The sequence below is a fragment of the Eublepharis macularius genome, chromosome 1 (genome assembly GCF_028583425.1).
Source record: "Eublepharis macularius isolate TG4126 chromosome 1, MPM_Emac_v1.0, whole genome shotgun sequence".
NCBI classification, from domain to species: domain Eukaryota; kingdom Metazoa; phylum Chordata; class Lepidosauria; order Squamata; family Eublepharidae; genus Eublepharis; species Eublepharis macularius.
The window spans coordinates 146,407,197-146,430,984 of record NC_072790.1 but is presented as its reverse complement, the minus strand read 5'-3'; the positions used below and the strand labels follow the sequence as shown (position 1 = coordinate 146,430,984).

Genomic DNA, 23,788 nt, shown 5'->3' with positions numbered 1-23,788 from the left:
TGGCTTGCCTCTGAAGTATCTCCTGTGAGATAGAAGGGGTGGGTAGGTGGCAGGTAACTCCTGGAGGAGTGATGAGGCTGCTGCAAGCCATACCTAGTGTAGTTGGAATAGGAGTGAGAAAGGCCCTCGGCCTAAGCAGGTTAGGACAGAGTGGTGTGATGCCTAAAGAGTGAGCTGGCACCTTATCATCTTTAATTTTCTTGAGGACATCATCAGTAGTGCAAGAAAAAAGGTCAGAACCTTCGAAAGTAAGTCCTCAACCCTCATTCTATAGTAAGGAGCCAGAGCTAAAGTTCTGAGCCAGGAACAAAAGCTTATAACTATGGCTGAGGTGATAGCTCTGGATGTACAGTCTGCAACGTGCCTGGCTGTATTAATTTGCTGGTTAGAAAGTTTCAAGCCTTCCCCATGCACAATTTTTGCTAACCTTCTCTTGTCTTTAGAAATAAGTTCCATACAGGGTCCTATTTTTTCCCAAAGGAAAAACTGGTAATAGGCCATAATGGTCTCATAGTTACCAATCTAAAGGGCAAAGCCAAAGAAGCATATACCTTGCAACCTAGTATATCAAGCTTACTTCCTTCATTATAAATAGGTGCTGAGTTACCTGCAAGGGGGAACTTTGCCCTGGAGGAGTTCAGTTACAATGGAAATGGTGGGCAAGGTGCGTGAAGAGAAACCCAGACCCTTCTTGTCTAGTTTTGTTCATGTTGTCAAGTTTCTTAGATGTGGTCAGTGTTGAAGCAGGACTGGCCCACACATCACTGATGACATCAAGCATGCCTTGCATTATTGGAAAGGCCACTGTTCCCAGTGTCTTGGAATGGAGAATGCAAAACACTGGATCTGAAGATGTTGGAGCAGAGCAGTTAACCTCCATCTCTAGCAACTTCATCATTCTCGCCATTTGTTCAGTATACATGCGAAGGTCTTTGCTGGGTGAAACTTCTGAGTCCTCAGTTACTAACTCAGGTGGGGACAGTTCCAATGCCAACTTGGAACCTATGTTAGAGTCATTATCTGGCTGGATGGTTCGTGGACTGTGACAGAAGCACAAGACGGCTTTCCTTTTTGCCTCGGTTCTGAGCAAGATACACAAGGCTCTTCCTCTTGATTGAAGTAATAATGAGGAAGATAGAGATATGGTGAACTGTCATACCCATACACATAACAACAATGGCAAGGAGAAGCATAAGGTGAATACTGGAACCAATGATGGCATTGTTGTGAATGTAATTGCTCTATTTGATTATTAGGATTGGTCAGTGCTGCCAAATCCTTCTGAACCTCATAGGTGAGGTTTAGAGACGGAGGTAGAGGGCAAATGGCCACCAATGTCTCTAAAATCTCCAGGATCTGACCTTCTGACAGCGAGGACAAAGATACTGATTTCATTCTCAGAGTTGGAGAGGGCACTCTAGGAACCATGGGTGGATCTTAAGTGCCCTTTGGAATCAAGGCTGTGGATGAACACATCTTTTACTTCTGTGTTGAAGCGGGCTTTTCTTGATGTTTTGTTTTCATTCTTGTGTTCTTTGCAGGAGGTTCCGATTGGCTCCGAGTTGGAACTGAGGAAGGCCCAGAAGGAGCCTTAGAATAATTGGAACTAGCTTCACAAGCAGAGGAGCTGTAGGAAGGATGGAAGCTGCCCATTCAGAGTTGCAGTTCCAAGTCGTCAACTGCTGGTTCCAAAGCAGTGCCCTTGAGGGCCAATTCCCATAGCACAGCCTTAAGCCAGGACACTTTCATGATATGCCTTCAGTATGAATTGTTTGCACACAGAGCACCTTAGGGTGTTGTGTGTGTCGCCCAAACAAAATAGGCATTTCTTATGGCCATTTGACTGTGTCATATTTGTCCTGCAACAGGCACATTTCTTGAATAGTACCTTTGAAGCCATGGCTCCGAAGGCTGAAGTTCACATGAAAGAGTTTGGATATGAAGAGTGGAACTGGAGACATCTTTCTTCAGCAGCAACAAAAGAAGAACTGAGGAAGGCAGACGCTCATCCAACTTTTATAGCTGCGCCTGGGGGAGGGGGGAGTGCGCGAAAAGGCCAGGTGAGCATCTGGTGCCTCTAGGAGCTTTGGAATGTCCATGACAGGCCTGCACATGCACAGATACCATGTAGAACTGCACAGAAGCCACAATGATGAACTGTATTTGATAGCCAATTTCCCCCTCAAATAACTGCAATGACATTCACTTTAAATTTTATGAAATTAAATATCAGTGTGTGGACTTCTAAAAATGAACTTCCTACATAATACACAAATTTGTTACTCTAAACCTTTTTAAAAAACATTTAAAACTAAAATACACAAATTATAATTAATCTCAGTTTGTGCTACATTAAATGTCTTTGAATGCCTTTTATAAATATACAATACTTGATGATTTAGGGAGCTCACAGAAGATATATACACACAACTCCAACGTTACTACAAAATGGGTAACAGCATCTCATTGGATCAACAAAAAAAACCTGTTATTTGCTTTTAAAACAAAAATAAAGTAGTAACGAGAGAAGAGCAGTAAGGAAATGACAAATTACTCATTTCCCACTACCACTTAACGACTATATGAGGGTAAGATGCTTGATGTAACTGAAAAAGAGTGTGTCATCATATATGCAAAACAATTTCTTTAAAAATTACCTTCAATTTTTTCATTCAGTATTACGTCTGATATGTCAGAAGCCAACACAGCTAGCTTACTCAAGCCAAGAAGAGTTTTCTTCCTTGCAAAGTAACGAGTTTCTGTATTTGCTAACTTCTGCAGTGTTCGGTGAGCCTAATGTTGAAAAAATTGAAATATTCAAAGTCTATAGACCAAAAATGCAACAACATAGAATTCGAAGTAGAAAAATTATTCATAAGTATTACTTTCATAGTTATATATCATGTTTTATATAAGCTCTATACTCAAATCTGAGACTATAAAGAAAATTCATTCATTTATTTATTTACTTACTTAGATTTATAATCCACCCTCCCCAACCAAGTGGGCTCAGGGCGGATTACAACAATTTAAAACACAGTACACAATACATCAGCAATAGCCATTTAAAATATAAATAATACAAATCATTCATTTAAAACATTGGCACCATATAAATACATATAAAAGACCTTTCTTCTTATTCTATACTTATATAAAATGCTTCTGAAGACCATAATACAGAGGCAGTTGGTCTGCTCATTATAAAGTAGGACACAGATTACCAGTCATGGGACCTGGAAAGTCACAAATCAAGACCAGATTTGAGGTGCATGAGCATTTCAGAAAGATATGGTTACTTTCGAGAAATTATTTCTACTGAAATTTCCCAACATACAAAAATAATTTGGAACCAATTTTCAAATATTGTAAGTTATCAAAACGTTAGGAAAAAATGGATAAAAACTGGACAAATAATAGGTGGGATCCAGCAACCTGTTTGAGCATATCTTTGCACAACGATCACAGATTTTCCCTGATTTCCCTCTCAACCAACAGCCATTTCTGACACCGGGAAAGTTGATCCTCTGGGTCACAAGACCTGCATGGAGCAATACCTACATGGGCTGGTGAGTTGCAGTGTGGAGAGGGTGAAATTGCTACCTCTAGCCTCTTCTTGTCAGCAGTCCACTGAAAAGATAGACATGAAAGGCAATTTTGCCATTGTCTCCCTTCCCCACTATAGCTCACCGACTTATGTGGCTATTACTCCACAGAGCTTGCAAACCTGAGAATCAACTTTCCTGGGTTTGGAAATGGCTGGTGGGGGGAGAGGACGCAAGGGAACATCCAAGACCACCAATGCTTTCTGCTGCTGGACTTCTGGCTCCAACTCAATAAATTCCACAATTAAAAGGATCAGGAAGAAAAGTGATTCTGCTAAAATTATGACTGGTTCCTGAAGATTTGGAAAACACTAATATAGAAGTTTTTCACCAAATTCTTACTTCTTAAAATTATTTATATTTTTGAACACAACAATCTCTCCAGCAAATAATTAAGAATTATGTAATAACAAATTATGTTTCAGAGCCTGGCACCTTTTCTGTAAAAATTTCCAGTACTAATTAAAGAGTATTCACAGATTCTCAGAAGAGGTCACAGAATATCCAGTCTCAATCTTGTTTTCTCATGCAATTAATGCACTCATATATTCAGTTTCCTATGAACTTCTTAGCTATTTTTAACAGATCAATGATTCTTAACAGGTATCATTCAATCCTCAAGAGAGTGATCTACAAGTTTTGAGAGATACTGACCATCAAGTACAACGGCATGCTGGAGATTCGTGTATCATATACATGTATCAAACATAAATAAAATTGTCTTGTGTGGAGTGCTGTTTTTGTGCCCTGATCATGGGAGGTGTAGAGAACGGTATGCAGAGCAAGCAAAACAATTACAACTGGTCTGAAAAACCACTGCTGTCTGTTTACAATCACTGCAGACTTTATGAGAGAAATAAGTGTTACAGATGGACTCTCAGCATGTTTCTAAGAAGGAGAGGGCTGTTACTTACTTTTTTTTTTTATTTCATTTATACTCTGCCTTTCTCCCTAATGGGGATCCAAAGCAGCTTACATCATTCTCCTCTCCTCCATTCTCTCCTCACAACAAACCATGTGATGTATGTTGGGCTGAGTGTGTGTGATTGGCCACAAGGTCACCCAGCAAACGTCCACGGCAGAGTGGAGAATCCAGCTTAGGTTGCCCAGATCCTAGTCCATCACTCTTGTCACTACCCCACACTGGGTCTCTCTTATCTGTTATAACTATGCTTAGCAACACATACCTTTTCCAGATCATGACTGTTGATGTCATGTAGCCAACTGAGATGCTCATGAGCTTGTAAAAAGCTGGCCAGCTGGCCATGTTGAGCAATGGGCTGTGACAGCAGCTTTCCTCGCTTTCCCTTCTCCAAATACCAACGGAAAAGGAAATCTGAAAAATTCTAAAAGTTACAATTACATAAGTACCTGCTTCAGAGAACACAGCCTATTTGGAAAACTTATCAGTTCTAAAAATAAAGAAGAAAACAAACTTTCCCCCAGAGGGACCATTTTTAGTATTTCAGTTACTGAGATGTTCAGCAAAGTGGAATTAACAAGGAAGAGTTAATTACAGCCTTAAAGCAAGTATTTTCTAATGAATATATGGGAAAAGCAACTGTACTGTAAAAATGTTGCTTTTAAACAAGAGTGGCATATAACTTAGCTATAGAGAAAGATTCAAATTATTCAGCAAGTTTAAAGACTAACTCTTTATGATGCAATTATCTCTCAATCTCTGGTTGTGGATGATTTTTTACAGAGAGAAGCAAAATCACCACACTTTTGGAATAAAAATGCATCAAGTAAATTCTGTAGCACTGTTGCCAGCAGAAGTTGCAAAAATTCATAGGAACAAAGTCCTTTTTATCCTTCTCCATCCTTTCCCATCAATAGCACACAAGGAGGCCTACTGAAGTAGAAAAATAAAGGAAAAAGGGAAGCAAGAATAGTGAGAAAAAAAATAGAAAACAGCAGAACAGTAGTACATAACTTCCAGGAAGACACGCTAAGGCTTAAGCCTGACCTGAAAGCCATGCTCACGTATGCGTGGAGGGGGAATAATTCATTTATTGATGACAGATAAGGATGCTGTAGGTTCATAGAAGCAACCTGTCTTATTATTTTCTCATAAGCTCCTGGACTAAGTATTCCTGATGAAAACCGATCTTATGCTGGAGCCCTGGCACTAACAGCCCAAACAGATACAACAATGTCCATTGTGTGTATATTCACACTTAAACACCGTATTAATATGCCAGCAACATCAACCCAAGCCACCAAACATTTTTAAATGTATGGTAATGTCACATGTGCAAACAGGTCAATACACAAGGGAAGTACAGCTAAATATGACACAGGGATTGAATGAATTGGGTCATTTCCACTTGTTATACCTGATTTCTGGCCACTGACCGTCTTCAAAGTTTATTGAAAAAAAACAGAACATAGTAAATACTCTCTTCAGTTTGTTCTGCAAAATGGTCTTCTTCACAAACGTGAGTGAAGGGGGCAGACATTGGCTGATTCCGCACACGTTGGATAATGCACTTTATCGATCGTTTGAGATGGATTTTTTGTTCCACACACAAAAAAATCTGTTCCAAATGATCTATAAAGAGGATTGGAAGTGCATTATCCAAAGTGTGCAGAATCAGCCATTGTTCCCAGAATACAGCATCCACTCGACTCTTATTTAGATATCCTCAACCCTCAACTGGTAATTGTTTAAGAGAGAGAGAGTCCTCCCCTGTTCATCACTTTCTCTCTCTACAGGAGAACAGTCTCTGTAGCATGCAACTCTCACCTGTTCTCTGACTGGAGATGTGAAGCTACGTATTAGAAAAGTTACGTGCAACTGAACCCAATCATAACATTCTATTGCTTTCAAATGAGTACAATATAATGAGTAGAGTGCTGGACTTTAATTAGGGAGACCAAAGCTCAAAGCCCTACTCCACAATCAAACTTACTAGGGGACTCTGAGCCATTTACCATCCCCTCAGGCTAATCCACATTACAAGATTGCTATGAAGTTAAAATGGAGGGGAGGGATTATGTATACTACTCAGACCTCCATGAAAGAAGGGTAGGGTAAAAATGTGACAGATTACCTGATCAGCAAACTGGGTCATGTATCGCTGTAGTCTGCTCTGGTCATTAGTCAGTTCACATATTTGCACCAAAATATCAAAATCACAATATTTTTCTGCCAGAAAGGCAGCTAACTGGTGCTGTCCTAGGGAAACTGGTAAAACCAGAAAAAGCAAATACTCAGAATCAAACATGTTCATATTGGCTTAGTTTAGTTTAGTTTAGACAATAAACATTCACATAATGACAAATAGTGCTTGTATTTTTAAAAAACAATATATAGATAATTGGTATTTAATTTACACCAAAAGTATCATGTGTGTGCACAAGTGTGAACATCAGGGCTATCTAGAACAGGATACACACCATTTAACCAGCTGAACAGGATGAAATGACTAGCTACATAGATTTGCCAAAGCCTTAGCATAAAATCTTCTGACAAGTCCTTTGTTCTTACTTAATTCGAAATTGTAGGCCTGTATTCTGTCGCTGTCAGATTAGAAAAGCTTGTTTGCAATTAAAATGCAAGACAGATTTTCCGCTAAGCACAACACATTTCTTAGTTCCCATCCATTACTGCAGAATGATATCCCGTTCACATGAACATGCTAAGGGCTCTACACTGTAAAGCTGGAAAAAGGAAATCAAAGCTGAAGAAATTTTAAAAGCTCTACAAAGTGGCAGACCAGGACATTGATGGTTGACAGCCTTGTTGGCATCTGACTTTATTTAAAAAGGACATGCAACTATTCCCATGATTTACTGTTTCAAGTTGCAGGTGCTGAGGAGAAGGTGAAATGCTTCTGTGGAGATCCCTCCCTGAATTTTCAAAAAATTGCATGGGCACGTATGTTGCTTTTCAATTTCAACCATCATAAACCACAATAAATACATACCTCTGTTATTTAGATTTACATCTAATTCTGAACATGACCCTTTACTGTGGATCAAAAAATCTGTACCAAGTGGCCATGTACAGATGGGGGATTTTCCTATAAACAGTAGAATCTGAAAAGTTGAAAGATTTAAAAAACCCAAACCAGAGAAGTAATGTCTGTGCTTGTGCAGATCTTGCAACTCAAACAAAAATGCTGACTGAGATCTCACAAGCTCACAATCAGTATTACAATGGTCATGAACAATCCTGGGTTAGTGTGTAAGATGAGTCCTCCTCATACATTCCAAGTATGTATTGTTAGTATTGAAAATAAATTTGTCCTCCCAATCTGACATGAACAGATTAGCCAGGCTGGGTGCCATCGGACTACCAATGGCTACACCTCTACTGGGCTGTTTTGTACTTTCCAATACTCTCATTTGGCCCATTCCATCAAATCTATTATTTTTAAATGATGGGATCTCATCTATGATCTTGCAGGTTGTTCCAACAGACCGCTCATAGGTTTCCGTAGAGCAAGTAGTATTAGGGACATATTAATTAAAGCAGATTTGGAAGAGACCCAGGATCATATTACATTTAATAGAAGTGGTCACTTTAAATGCTATAGATGCAGTGTTTGCAGATTTGCTCTTGTTACACTTGAGCTTAAACTCCCCCGTGATCTAGGAACTTATACCTTGCTACACTGAACGGACTGTAATTCTAAGAATGTTATTTACATGATAATATGCCTGTGTGAATTTTCATATATAGGAATGAGCATAAGACCAGTCAAAGTACGCATCTTAGAACATATTTCCAGTATTCGGAATGAGATCCACGAAGCCCCTCTGGTTGAACATTTTCTTGCTAAAAAACATCAACCTGATGAATTTAAATTTTTGGTTTTATATCAATATAAACCACACAAATATAATAGAGCCTTATTGCAATCGGAGGCACGCTTTATTTTTAAATTTAAAACAGCCACTCCTCATGGACTCAATCAGACCACTGAGCTTATACCCTTTTTATGAAATGATGTAGATTATTCCTTTTCCTTGTGAGGTTACTGTTATAACAGTGTATTAAAAAAATGAGGACAATGATTGTCTTAAAGTAGTGGTTAAGAAAGAACTGTTTAGAACATAATTTTGGTGTATGGCCTTTAAAGTGAGATGACCTGCAGGGTGGAGAGCACATGAGACCATTAAGATATTCACTTGGAGCAGCCCTTTTATTGTAAAGAGACCACATTGAGTACAGGACGCCAACCTGTACTGCAGTGAACTGCAGAAGCTTAGACTTTGGGATGTTGACTGGCTTTTATTACTAGATGGTATGTACTATTTTCTTTTGGCAGGCTCTTGCCAGACTCCACCACCTAATACTGAATCTTATGGTCCCAACTGCATACTAAAACATGGCGATTTGTATTTTAGAATCTCTATGACTACTGGAAATTAATACATTAGGAAATTAATATTTGAAGGTATGGTAAGATGATGTATTGTCGAAGGCTTTCACGGCTGGAGAACGATGGTTGTTGTGGGTTGTCCGGGCTGTATTACCGTGGTCTTGGCATTGTAGTTCCTGATGCTTTAATACAATTGTAGTGTTTAATTAATTTTGAAAAATGAGTTTAATGACACTGAAATTATTGTTTATTATTGATTGATTAGGTTCCTACTATCTGAAATCATCACTTTTTTGTGAAGAACACTCCATATATAACTTGAATATTAACATGATGAAGGAAATGCAAAATGGGGAAAGAGTGTATACCTGGCAGCCCAAAGCCTCCCCTTCGCTGAGGAAGCACCAGGAAATACCAATGAGTCAATGTAGGATTAGTGCCCCTCTACTTCTTCTAAGTAGAGAAGCTGACTGCATGGGAGGAGCCTAACACTGGACCCATCATCACCTGTACAGAACCTCTATATAAGCCTGCGTGAGGCAGGAGCAATTCATCTGTAATCTTGCTGAGTACACCAACCAGCTGCTTGTATGAGTACTGTCAGTCCTCTCAACCTTGTTGCCTAAACCCTGGACTTACTTCTGGACCTTGCCTCTGGACTACACTGCCTGACCCTGGACTGACTTTGGACTGTGACTCTAGAACCTACATGCTGAATCCTGTCTACCAGCTCTTATTGCTGTGGAACTCATGTTGTTCAGTAGTTGTCCTGCTCACCAGGCTGGAAGCAAAACTCTTGAGCATTTTTAAAAAATCAGCTGGTTGGCAGTGTCAGGAGGCATGCAGCTGAAAGCTTCAATTCACCCATCAGCTGGTGAGGGGCAGTGGAGGTAAGAGTGCAATGCCCTTGCAGCTCTAAGCACTCCCTTCCTCCAAGGAGAATAAATGGGTTGCCAGCAGGGGGAAAGAATTCCCTCTCTTTCATGAGTTCACTCAGGCTACTGGAGATATTCAATGAACACAATGACATTCTACTTCCTCTCTACATTAGAGACAGGCACCGAAATATGAACCAAACTTTGTGACTAACCAGGCCAGTTCGTGGTTCATGAACCAGCGGTTTGTCATATCTTATTTCTGATGAACCACCGCAAACTTTAGGCTGGTTCATTTGGTTTTTTTTCCAGTTCATCACTGCAGACAGCCTGGCGCCAATCAATCAGCTTCCTAGGCAACAGGGGATGGACTTCCTGTAGACCTTCTGCTGACCCGGGAGTGGTGATTTGCTGGCCCGGAAATGACATTTTCACGAACCAAAATGAACCGATTTGTGATTCATGAACCGGGGCAGGTTCATGAAAGTTTGTGGTTCATGAAATGTGATGAACCACAAACCGCATGGTTCCGTGTTTTTTCTGATTTGTGCCCATCTCTACATACATCTGAAAACAGCTAAAGACACACACCTACAAAAGGTTATGCAATGTGGAACTAATTCCACCAAAATCTTTTTGAAATATTAACAGAAGTATAAACAAAATTCTTTGCAAGTTATTTTCCACATTGTAAAAATCTTAAAAAGAATATTTTCACTAGAAATGAAAAAAATAGTCTAATAGATGTGAACATCAGCATTTCTACTTTACTTCTGGGTTGAGAAATGCCAGATGTTCAAGCCGGATTCAGAAAAGGAAGAAGCACTAGAGATCATACTGCATGTTTATGTTGGTTACAGGAGCAAATAGAGAACTTCAGAAGAAAATCAGTTTGTTTTTTATAGATTACAGCAAAGCTTTTGACTGTGTGGGTCATGAAAAGCTAAGGACTCTTTTAGAAGAAATGGGTGTATCAAAACATCTGATTGTTTTGATGTGAAACCTGTGCTCTGGACGAGGGGCTACTTTAGGAAAGAATACAAGGAAACAAAATGGTTTCCAACTGGCAAGTTTCAGACAAGACTTTATATCATCTCCCTATCAGTTCAACCTATATACAGAACATATCATACAGGAGGCTGGATTCAGTTTAGATGAGGGTGGAGTGAAAATTGGTGGGAGGAACATTAACAATTTGAAATTTGCAGATGACACATTATGGGCATAAAATAGTGAAGGTTTTAAGCAAGTACTGATGACAGTTAAAAGAGAAAGTGCGAAAACAGAATTACAGCTGAACATCAAGATGCCAAAAGTAATGACTAAGAATTACACAACTCTAAGAGTGACAATGAAGAAATGGTTAGACAATGAAGAAATGGTTAAAGATTTTCTATTTGTTGGCTCACTCATCAACTAAAAGGGAGACTGCAACCAAGAAATCAGAAGATCGAAACTTGGAAGGGAAGTCCTGAAGGAACTAGAAAAAATTCTTAACTACAAGGAAGAATGGGATTCACGTCCTGCTCCATGGTATTTCCTTTGGGAGCTTTGACTCTCAAAAGCTCACACCCTGGAAATCTGGTTGGTCTTTAAGGTGCTACCGGACCTGAATATTGCTCTTTTACCGCAGAACAACATGGCTACCCACCTAAAACTATGTGTAAGGAATTGTTGCTGGAGATAAAGAAGGAAAGTTGGAGGAAAGTTTTATGGATACTATGGACTGCCAAAAGAACAAATAAATAGGTTCTAGATCAAATCAATCCTGAATTCTCCCCAGAAGCTAAATGATAAGTTGAGGCTATTGTACTCTGAGGCTATTGAGTACCAGCGTGTGTCCCCCTTCTTCCATCAAAGACCACCACTTTTTCTGGGGCTGCCCTCTGCCATCTGCTATGTCCATATACGGACTCCCAAATATTTATTTAAATAGCCTGTATCTGGACTACTTTAATAACTTTTAAAGATTATTGATTTTATGGTTTTGATTGATTCACTGTGTTTTATGAAGGTTGTTAGCCATCCTGAGCCCATTTGTGGGGAGGGCAGGGTATATATAAAATAAAATAAAAATAAAGTCACATCATGAGATGACAAAAAGATTCACTGGAAAAGACAATGCTAGGAAAAGTGGAAGACCTAACATGAAATGAACTGACTCAATAAAGGAAGCCATAGCCTTCAGTTTGCAAGACCTGAACAAGGCTGTCACTGATAAGACATTGTGGAGATCATTAATTTTATAAGGTCACCATAGATCAGAAGTGACTTGATAGCACATAACATCAACTCTACTTGAATAACTTGGAGCTACAAACCTAAAGAACCTAAAGAAAATTCTGTGGTGAAAGTTAAATATTAAAGGGGAAAAAGAACTACCCTATGTTTTGTTGGATTGTAAGCTGCTGGGAGCGAATTTAAAAAGCATGTAACATAGCATTAGCCTCTTAAATAATAGTAGCAACACTTACTTAGTGGCAACAGCAGTTTTGACCTTTTCTGTATATATTCCATTTCCAGACCGTTATACCGTTCCTGATATTCAGGGCAGTCCACAGATCGAAGCTGGGAAACATAGCCATCCAGAAAGCAATCTAGCAGTGCCACCAGCTGTTCTATCACAGCGCAACGAAGATTACTGTTGACTTGAGGATAGATCATCTTCAGAATGATTTCATGTTGACGTACTATTGTGGACCGCACAACACCAGATGCTTGTTCAGAAAAGTAACAGTATTTTAAAAACATGTATTAACAAAAACTGACTTATGATAAAGAGGGAAAATTCAAGGCAAAAATGCAGTATATAAATGTAAACTAGTCAACTACAAAAATTACAACTACAAGAACAACATTCACACCTGTAAATTAACAGTCAACACAGCAAGAAAAGAGCTGGTCATTATTCTAGAGAAATGAAAGCTAGAGAAAAAACAGTGTTACACTTACCTGTAACTGTTGTTCATTGAGGTCGTCTGTGCAGGCCTGCAGATTGGAGGTTTCTTAGCCATATTTTTTAAAACCGCTAGAGGGCACCCTCGACTCCTGTGTGCTTGTGTGGTTGTTTTTCGACCCAAAACACCCCTCTAAGGAGACGGGGTGCCCCTTGTACCCTCAATCCTCTTTCACCACTGGACTCTCAGGTAAATTACAAAAGAGCGTTAGCAGGAAAGGAGGGAGGGGATGTGTGCCTGCACAGAAAGCCTCAATGAATAAGTTATAGGTAAGTGCAACACTTTTCATTTTCGGTCTTCTTGTGCAGTCCCACATGGGAGTTTAACAAGCTATTTACCTGGGTGGTGGATCTTGCTTTATTCACAGAAAGAGAGACTGGAGCACAGCCATGCCCACTGCTGCTTCCTTCCTGTTAAGGATGTCCAGTGCATAATGTCTGGTGAACATGTTGCTGCTCAGCAGATGACCATGTTGCTGCTCTGCAGATATCCCAGAGCTATACTCCTTTCAGTAATGCTGCAGGGGATACTTGCGATCTTGTGGCGTGTGCATGGATCTCCAACAAGCAAGGTAAGTCTGCATTCTTATAACACGGCTGTATAGCCTGCACTACCCACCTTGCAATTGTTTGTGCACTCTCTTTCTTCCCCTTATGAGGTCCTGAAAAGCATACAAAAAGGTGGGAGTCCACCCTAAACAGTTTAGTACAGTCTAAATAAAAGAACTGCCCATCTTACATCTAGCATGTGTAACACATTTTCTGCCTTTCCCAACTGCCCTTGGAAGGCGGTAGGCAAAATGATCTCTTGAGACACATGAAATTTGGATGCCGCTTTGGGTAGGAAATCCAATTTGGTTCTCAGCACCACCTTCTCAGGGTGTGCTTTTAGAAACGGGGGCTCTATACTCAAGGCTGCCAACTCGCTTACTTGCCTTGCCAAGGTTATCGCCACTAAGAACGCCACTTTGAATGACAACATCCGCAGATGACAAGTTGCAATGGGTTCAAAGGGTATCTTTAGGAGTTTGGCAAGAACCAACTGCAACAACTACTGTGGGATCACCCTTCTAGAAGATAGGAACATATAGTTTAAACCCTTCAAGACCATGGGATTGCCGACTTCAGACCATACAACTGCCTGGCTGACAGACGTCTGGCATTCCGCAGTACCTGAGCTACATCTGTGGAGAAATCACTTATGGTGTTATTAACCATGCTGTCAAACGAAGTTTGTTCACGTTGTGATTTAATGTCCCTTTCCAGGACAGAAGGTCCTGTACTCTGGTTAAGTGTAGAATCTTGTTTCTGGCTATTCTCAACAGGATGTGAAACCAAGGCTGCTGGGGCCAATATGGGGCAAGCAGTATAACCCTGGTGCCCACCGATTGTATCTTGCTTACGACTCTGGTCAACAGGGGAATAGGTGGGAAGGTGTAACACAGATGCTCTGACCAGAATAGCTGGAATGCATTCCCAAAGAGATCTTTCCTTGGCTACTTCTTGGAACAGAATAATTTGGTATTTCGATTTTCTCTTGACGCAAATAAAGCTATGTCTGGAAAACCCCATTGTAGAAATATAGGGGTTATATACTCATCTCAAATGGTCCATTTGTGAGGGTTCACCCCTAGCTTGCTGAGCCTGTCCACAATCGTATTGTCTGTTCCTGATATATGTACTGCGCTGATGTTCACGTCTAGGCCTATGGCCCACTTCCACAATGACATCACCTCTTTGCAGTGTCCTGGACATGGTGCCTCCCTGCTTGTTTAAATAGAACATCACAGTGGAGTTGTCTGTAAGCACCTGAATGTTTCGGTTTTTTATTACATCTGTAAATGACACTAAGGCATAATAGATAGCTCTCAGCTCCAATAAATGAACGTGGAAAGATTTCTCATCCAAGTCCCATGTCCCAAGGGCATACAGCCCTTCACAGTGAGCACCGCAACCTGTGTTCGATGCATCTGTGGTGATAAATACCTCAGCTATGGTGTGCCAAACTGTACCTCTTTAAACAGGTCCTCATCTATGAGCCACCATTGAAGGGATTTTAGAACCCTCCTGGGGATGTTAAACATTTTCTCTTGTGAGTCTAACTCCCCATGAAACACTGAGACAAACCGTAACTGCAATTCTCTCATTCTTAGTCTTGCAAAGGGGACTACTGCAATGGTGGATGCCGTAAAGTTCCAGTAAGGCTTGTATTCTCCTAGCTGTCTGGAAGTGGCATTTCTGAAAAAGCCTAATCATCCTTTATCTTTTTTGCCCTTTCTGCAGGTAAAAAGGCTTTGTTGGCTACACCATCTAGTGGGGAACCCCTATAAATTGGATTCTCCTAGTTGGCTCCAAACAGGATTTCTTTTGGTTTACAAAGAGACCCAGTTGCAAGCAGGTATGTAGGGTTAATGCTACTTGTCTACTAACTTCCTCCTCTGATTGGCCCGTAATGAGCCAATCATACAGGTACAGGTAGATAGAACATTCTAGTGTTCTAAGCTAAGTAATAACCACTGCCATGCACTTAGTAAAGACACGTGGTGCTGTGGATAACTCAAAAGGAAGGACACGATATTGGAAAACTTCCCCTCCAAGGAAGTTTTCAGGTTCCTCAAGTCCAGGATGGGTCTATGTCTCCCATCCTTTTTATCTACTAAGAAGAACCTTGAATAGAACCCTAATTTCGCTTCATCTCATGGGATGTGCTGTACTGCACCCTTATCCACCAGTGCTTTCAGTTCCACCCCCAACTCTGGTTGACACTGCCCCTCAGAGTAATTAGGAAAACTCAAACACAGGGAACAGTTAAACTCAATTTTATAACCTTGAAGAACAACATTCAGAACCCATGTATCACTGGTGAAAGAGCACCATGCATTGTAGTACGGCAACAGCCTTTCACCAAAAACTGGTTCTGGACCCTGGTCTAGTCAGAATTGGTTGTTGCTTTGGTAATCCTTGGGTTGGTGCGATTGTAACCCTTGTCTCTCTCTATGAGGCTGCTTCCTCTTTGTGAATCCTCCTTGATTGCCCTGGTAAGACCTTTGAGAAGGACATGTGTACCCCTGATAAGGATGGAAGTGATACAGCTTTCCCCTACATTGGAGTTGTTGCTCGAGTTGCCTTACCTGGTTTTGATGTGTTGGCAGGAGGATGCCATAGGAGCACGCCGTCTGACAGTCTTTCCTTTTCTGGGACAGGTAACTGTCCGTCTTTTCTGAAAATAAAGTTCTACTGACAGGATATGGTAGACAGATCCCTGTACTACTGCAGCAAGAAATCCAGGCTCTTCGTTAAATGGTTTTATTCAGAAATCAAATCATTTCCATATATATGTCCATAAGACTACTCAGAAATAAGGTAAGCATCTAAGCAGCAAGAGTAAAAATTGACAGGAATGAGAATCTGTGGAAAATCCCTTCCTCTTAACACATACGTTTGCTCCTTCCCCCTCCCAACAACAAACATGATTTTGGCGGGCACTCTGTGTGAGAACATCTCGTATATTTGCACTACCAAGTTGTCACTGGAAAGCAGGATATAGCAATGAACAGGAGTGTATAGTATACAAGGTCATGCGGACTGAAAGTTTCTACAGTTTGCTAGATAAACACCTGCAATCATTCTCTGAAAGAACTGAACAGAAGAAACAGTTATGGCATTGGTAATAGGATATCAAGGTACAGCATGAACCATTGATTTAAACAGCATTAGCATTGGCATGAATGGGGCTCAGACACGACATCTACCTTCTAAGGTAAGTCCTCCACCTTCGCACGTGTTTCAGTGGGCAACGCCATCACTTGCAACCATGTGTGTCTTGTCAAGACTATAGCAGATGCCAGGGTTCTCACTGATGAGTTAGCAACATTACAATCCACACTGATCTGATGCCTAGAGAGTCATCTTCCTGGATGAGTCAGGCTAGAGGTCTCTGATCATCTGGGAGCTTGTTGTGAAAAGAAGCCGCTTTAGACAAAAGAAAGATTTGGTATACTCCCATCATTGTGTTACAATTTGCTATCTTTATGTTCAATGATGCAGAAAAATTGTTTCCTTCCTAAGGCATCAAGTTTCCTTCCTTCTTTGTCAGAAGGGGTGGAGTGTGGGCCCTGCCATTGGTGTGATTGCATTTCCTCCGTTACAAGTGAGAATGGTGCGGGATGTGTGTGCTGCCAAATTACAGAAAGAACCATCCTTTGTTCTATAGAGGCTCTTCGCTTCCTTTGTGGTGGCTGCAGCTGATGCCCGTTTTTCCAGCAGAGTGTTCATCATCTTGGCCAGTCGTTCAATAATGAGGAACACCACACTTGATGTGGAGCCCGAATACAGATACTTCAGGACCTTATCCTTTGGTTTAGGTTCGGTAGATGAAATGTCTATCTCTAAGGATCGTGTCATTCTCAAGAGTTGTTCAGTATAGGTACGGAAGTCTCTGTTGGTTAAGATATCCCCTGTATCTCCCACCATAACCTCAGGCAATGGTTCTGAGGGGGTGCTGGGGCTGTCTTCTGCCAGGTATGGGTCAGGGTCTACTTCTGGTTCTGACAATTGAAAAGCCATCCTGGAGCTGGACGAGTACTGTCTCCGTAGTCGTTCAGGAGAAGGCTCTCTGGACTATACATCAGTATGATACATCCTCCCAGTGTCAACCTCATGGTAAGGTCTTTCAGTGTGTCTGGAGTAGCCCTTTCTGGGGAGTTGTGAGTGGGGAGACTGATATCCCCCGTGAAAAATCTCTCCCTCTTCCATAGATAAGCATGGTGACAATGTTCTAGAATGCACTGAAAACGTTCCAGAACACATTGAAGAGGTAGGAGAGAGTTCAATCAGTAGTACCTCCTGATCTACTCATTCCCCTTCAGGGGACTTTCTGGGGATACTCAGGTTTAGGTGCTTTGTCTTCCTTGTTCTCTTTCTAGGGGGGGTGTCGTGGCCCAGTCTGGACACAGTGAGGGTGAGGTCTCCTCCGGAGGAGAGGAGCCTTGTGTAGCCAGCCAGGACTCCTCAGGAGAAGAGGAGTTCTGTGTAACCAACCCTAGCCCTGACTCAGCAGAAGCTGGTGATCAGGAACAAGAGCTGTTGGATGATCAGAGCTCACAGCCAGCAGCTGAGGCAGAGGCACCAGCACCCTCTGGCCCCAATACCACAGAGGAAACTCAGCCAGGGATGTCCAAGGCTACAGGTGCAGCCCAGCCAAGGGCCTCCACCTCCCCAGGTTCACCCATGCCCAAAGAACACCGCAGACAACGCCAGAGATTGGAACTGCAGGAGAGATGGCACAGTGCTCATCTCCTGAGCCAATGCCAGCTGCTGGAGAGCGATGATCAGTAACGTCAGGATGGAGCTCCAGCAGCTGGCTGAAAACCTCACCTGGCTATAAAAGCCAGTCTGGAGAAACTGCAAGGCGTGGAAGCAACATGTTGATTACCTGCGACCACTTCCTTGAACCTTGCATCTTGTTCTTGCCTGCACCTTGACTTGACACTCTTGTGCTTTGACCTACGGACTGGACTTGACTTTTGTACTCTGGACACACCCCTGGCATTTACCTTGTGCTCTGACTATGGACTGGAACTGGCTTTTGAATCTTGAACACTCATTTGGCTTCATGTTAGTGCTTGGACTAACAGCTTGGGCGAGCCCAGCCCATGACAGGGTTCTTCCATTAACAAAACGTCTCTGTCGGGTGGTTCCGAAGGAGCCCGGGTAGGAGCCCTTGTAGAGTCCTTAGAATTCGACCATCCAATGCATCGAATCTGATCAAGATGGAGCGCCTGGATCCGACTGCGCCGGTCGGGTTCGTGTCACTCCATCACACTTGAAGCCTCTGGTTGGCTCAGCTCCATCTGACTCTGTCGGATTCAAGTTGATTCTGATGCACTCAGCGCCTTGGGTGCTATGGGTCGGTCCCGATTCCAGGGAGTTTTTGACCCTGAAAAGCCCGGTCGAGGGGTAGATGGGGTTTTCGAATCGGACATTTCAGTGCCTGAAGACTCCGGTGGCTTCCCCACTTTTGGAGACGGTCCCACAACTGCAAATGCTCTCTCCCATAGCAATGCTTTCAACCTGACCGCTCTTTCAGCCTTTGCTTTAGGTGTAAAGCTTTGGCAATGCTTATAGGATTGAGTGTTGTACCCTTCTCCTAAGCAGACCAAACACAATGAGTGTCCATCTGTTTTTGTTAATTTTGTATTGCAACTTGTGCAACGTTTGAACAAAGCTTTATCAGCCATCGTACTCACTCTTGATGGAAAGAATATCAAATACGCTATGCAACGGGGAAAAAGGGCTTGAATGAACATCTCAGCAAAGAACCTCTCTACACAGTGGCAAAAGAGGAACTGAGGGTAGGAGGGGTGCCCCACCTCCTCAGAGGGTTGTTTTGGGCAGGAAAACAGCTGCACAAGTGCACGGGAGGCTAGGGGGGCCTCTAGTGGTTTTAAAATATATAGCTAAGAAACCTCCAATTGGCAGGCCTGCGTATGTGCAGTCCCATATGGGACTGCACAAGAAGACCGAAAACAAAATAAGGTTTCCCCTTCACCCAAATTAAGTGCTAATTGTTACAAAAGGAAGAGGTGGGGAAAGGGTAGACAATCTGGAACATCTGTAAGAAATACTAACAGTTTATCTCATACATCTTTATATCAAAACCTGAAAACATAAGTCTCTCTTTTTTTACAGCTCCAACATTATGCCCCCAACAATGCCTGTATGATGCTATACTACAACATTCTTACCCTACATTTTACGAGCATGTTTACACATACGAGAAGAGATCTTGTACCAGGTTTGCAGAGACCTCAACTCTCCTCTCCACAGATAATTTTCCACAAACAAAAATGGTAGCGAGTGATTGCTACTGAACCTCCCCCTTCAACTGCAGACTCCTTGCTCCCCCCCCCCACACACCATGCGATTCCTCTGGGTCTCCTGTCCCCCCAGGAGCATCATTTGCTCTGTGAATCAGGGTGGAAGGCACAAAAATCCCAATCAATTTTAACACCCAATCTTATTCATGCCTTCGTGATCACGGCAGTTTAAAAATTATGTATGACATAGAGCGCAGAGGCAAAATACTGTATGTGGCAAAGAAAGTAATTTTTTGCTGTTTAAATATTATATAAAACAAAATATTACTTTATAAAAGAGCAGCAAAACATCTTAACAGTTTCATTATTTTACCTGTCCATGGAACATACTCTGGTTCTGCTTCTTGTGGCTCTCTCATTTTATATAAAGAAGCTTTAGACTGGCGTTCATGGCTAGCAGCTTGCAGCATATCCTGCATATTATTGACAAAGAAAATGTGGTATCTTACCAACAGGAGACCAGAATAACTTACTTGTCAGTGCTTGATATTTTTAATGTTCTATTTATTTTTAAGTTTGTAACTCTTTTCTAGTATATGAAGCAATTTATAGCCAGTTAAAATCCACAGTGACATATATTAAACTCAACATATAACATACCAAACTTCATTTAAACTTGACAGAACAGGAACCTCTTTACTTGCCTCCAAAAGGAGGAAGTGAGGTGGTTGTATCAGTCGAGGGGAGGGGGGAAAGGGGGAGGGAGAGAGAGCGCTAGCAGGAACAGAGCTGTACAGTTTGGTTCAGAATTCTAATTAAAATACTGAATTTTGGCTGATTCAGTAAAATCTGAGTATTCTGAATAAAAAATCAAGTATCTTAAATTTTTACCGAATTTTTTTAAAAAAACCCGACGATAAAATTCAGCCATTGTTTTATATGGGAAAATCACTTTGGGAGCTATCAGATGGGCTGGAGGGGTCATTTTTCAACAAAACTTAACCAAATTTGGAGGGAACCTACTCCTGACTGTTCTCTAACAACCCAATATTACACTCTTGTTCACAGCAAAATTTATTTTCTAATTTTTTCTTCTCTTTCAGATGAAGAAAATTAAGATGCGTCTTAAGGTAGCATAAGGTTTACAGTTCTCTCTCAGGTATATATTTATGCTTGCAGAAAACTAAGGCATACTTTTAAATTGCATAAACATGCTATATAGTACCATTTTATATACTAAGTAATAAATGTTAAATATTAAAGCAGTAAAGGATTTAGGATTGATATGGAAATAACCATTTCTTTTCCAAAAAGGATCCCTATTTTTTACATGGCTTCAACATTTTTGGAGATTTTATGTCATTATTTTGAACATCTGAGGGCAGCTTCCTCCCACCTACTACATCACAATAGTCTACAATGGAAGTTACCAAGGCCTAGATCAGCGGTCCCCAACCTTTTTGGCACCAGGGACCGGTTTCGTGGAAGACAATTTTCCCACGGACCGGGGGGGCGGGGGTTTCAGGATGGTACAATTGTGCACTTTTTTCTATTATTACATTATATAATGAAATAATTATACAACTGTGCAGGCAGGGGGCCAGTGGCACTTCACTCTCCAGCAGCGGCCATGCCACTGGAGGAGAGGAAGAGGCAGGCAGAGGCAGACTGGGGCAGGTGGCAGGCGGCGCTCAGGGTGGCTGGCTGCCCAGTGGGCCCGGCAATGACCCGGCACACAAAGGCGCCAGGGCAGGGCAGCAGCTCCAGCAAGCACAGCCACATCGACCACAGCACGAGGCAGTAACTGCGCATGTGCCGACTGGGAGCAGGAGAGACCCAGAGGCATGATGGGAGTCAGCGGGCCAAGCGAGATGGTATTTCTAATGAAAAGTGCAGGGCCGGCCAGGGGAGGCAGAGGCGAGGCGCGGCTGCCCCTCCCAAGACGTATTTTTGATGGTGCCGCCTACCTCGCCTGCTCCCTGGAGCCGGCTCTGCGCTTGCCCGCCACTCACCTCCTGCGCGGCCCAGTTGCTAACAGGCCACGGACTGGTCCGTGGCCTGGGGACCCCTGACCTAGATGACACAGTCATGTTTCTTTGTTCTAGTAGTAAGCAGCTGTCAAATCAGCCAAAGATGACAAAAGGTACTCCTGGACATGGATGCTATGTGGGTTCTACAGCAAAAGCAGATCCAGGTGCACCCCAAAATACTGAACGTGATCCATCAAAGAGATTGTTCCAAAAATCATTATCTCCCCCAGTCAAGTGGTGAACAGTCTTCAATTCAGTCATGTCTGTACTGACCCACAGTATATGCTAATTACATGCTAATCAACTGTATTAACATTTTTATATTTAACATATTTGTGTATCCTGGATTAAGATTTTAAACCTTCTTCTATTCAGTTTACTGTGAGGATAAACATTTATATTGACTGCTACAGCAATCTTTTTCATAAGAATGTAAGAGCCCAACAGTCCCTCTACTTCAGCAACCTATTTCACACAGTGGCCAACCACATGCCCTAAAGGACCAACAAATAGGGCACAGAGGCCTTTCTGTAATACTACCTCCCAGCACTGGCATTCAGTTGACTGAGAAGTATCTTGAGAAATTAATGATTTTTTCTTCCTTCTTTTTATGCAGTAAATGTATGCTCGGTGCCTTGTTTCTTACTAAGTAGTGAAGGCACCATCAAAAATGGAGAATTTAAGCAAAACATTGAGCTCTCACACTGAAATCTATTGACCAAAAAGGATTTAAATAAGGGAAACTGTCTACAGTTTACCAGATAATTGGACTTTTGGCAACTGTACTATTTAATACCTTTATGATATTGTTTACATTGATAACCATTTCTGCACATTCAACTGAATCAACAGGTGTTTCCTTCAAGACTTGCTCCTCTTCTTCTAGTAAGCATTCAAAAATAGCATCTATCTGTGACACCTGAAAAGAAAGCCAAAAAGCAACATTGATAATTAACATATTTTATGCAAGACTGTGTTTCAGTTTGAGATTTTAGGGGCAGAACAGTTTAAATGTTTCAAATACCAAATCAAAACTTGAGAGCTTTTTGCTATTTCATTTTTATCATTAAACGCAATCATTTTCTCCCCTAGCCATAAAATAAAGCAGAGTAGCTTTTGCAGTGGGAAAATAATTCAATGATATTTATGGAGCTCTGAGAAGACCCATGAAATAGATGCATAATTATTAAGATATGTGAGATCTTAATTCACAGAATTCATTGTAGTTTATGAACAGTGTCTTTAACTTACCTCTCTAAAGAACACATCTGCAGGAGTTAGACTTGGTGGTATGTCACTTTCTCTTCTGTTCAAAGCAATCTGTATTGCAGCATTTACTACATCTGCCAGTCTGGAGTGATAGTTCTTAAGAACAATAGCTGCAGATAACTTTTCTGCATGTTCACAGAGTAACAATCGAGTTGCCATTGGCAGGCCTCTGACTGTAAAACTGGTCAGACGTGTGAATAAGCCAACCTTGAACAGAAAACCGTAAGTAAGTTTTTCTGCCACACTGTCTACCAGCACTTATACAACAGAACAGGAGCAGGCAGAAAATCACTCAGTGAAAAGTCATCCTTCAAGCATTAAAAGATCTCTGCCCTTCCTCTAGTACTGCTTTAATCACTTCCTTGTCTTTCCTTTTAAAGCCAGTGAAGCAGCTTCTCTTTTGTGCAAAACGGAAGGTGCACATGTGCACCCTTGCTCTGGACAGGAAAGGAATATGCTATCATCTCTTATTTGCCTTAACCAAGGAAATTACAGAGGTGACTTTGTATTTTTGTGGCAGTGGTTAACTTTGAGAAAACAGCAGAGGACAGATTCCTCACCTAAGCAATGCAGATTTGCTCTGGAGTACTGCAATTTGTTGTCATTTTGTGACTGGTTCCATCTACCAATCCACTTTGTAACTAAAAGCTCCAAAGGCTCTTGAAAAAATTATGTCCTAGAAACAGCCACCTTCTTCTCCAGAACATGAAGGTACTAGACTTGATCATTTCTTTTTGTTATTAATTACAACAGAAGCGTTTTCTAATTAGAGATGGGCACGAACCGCAACACGAACTAAAGTTCATCACGAACTCGGTCGGTTCATGCTTTGTGAACCAGCAGTTCGTGGAAGCCCATTTTCCACGAACCTCATGAACTGTCTTCCGGTTCGTTTGGTTTGT

The 23,788-nt window shown here is 41.5% G+C and overlaps 1 protein-coding gene across 1 annotated transcript in view; it reads right to left on the bottom strand.

Moving 5' to 3' along the window:
- The window catches only part of NUP133 (nucleoporin 133), a 52,739-nt gene that overhangs the window by 15,101 nt on the left and 13,850 nt on the right, over positions 1-23,788 (bottom strand). Inside the window, exons 15-21 of the mRNA XM_054987544.1 lie at positions 22,869-23,093; positions 22,414-22,536; positions 19,961-20,060; positions 12,288-12,530; positions 6,662-6,795; positions 4,793-4,951; positions 2,658-2,793 (exon numbers count right to left, since the gene is read on the bottom strand). Coding sequence (XP_054843519.1) covers positions 2,658-2,793; positions 4,793-4,951; positions 6,662-6,795; positions 12,288-12,530; positions 19,961-20,060; positions 22,414-22,536; positions 22,869-23,093 — 1,120 coding nt within the window. The remainder of the gene's footprint in view (positions 1-2,657; positions 2,794-4,792; positions 4,952-6,661; positions 6,796-12,287; positions 12,531-19,960; positions 20,061-22,413; positions 22,537-22,868; positions 23,094-23,788) is intronic.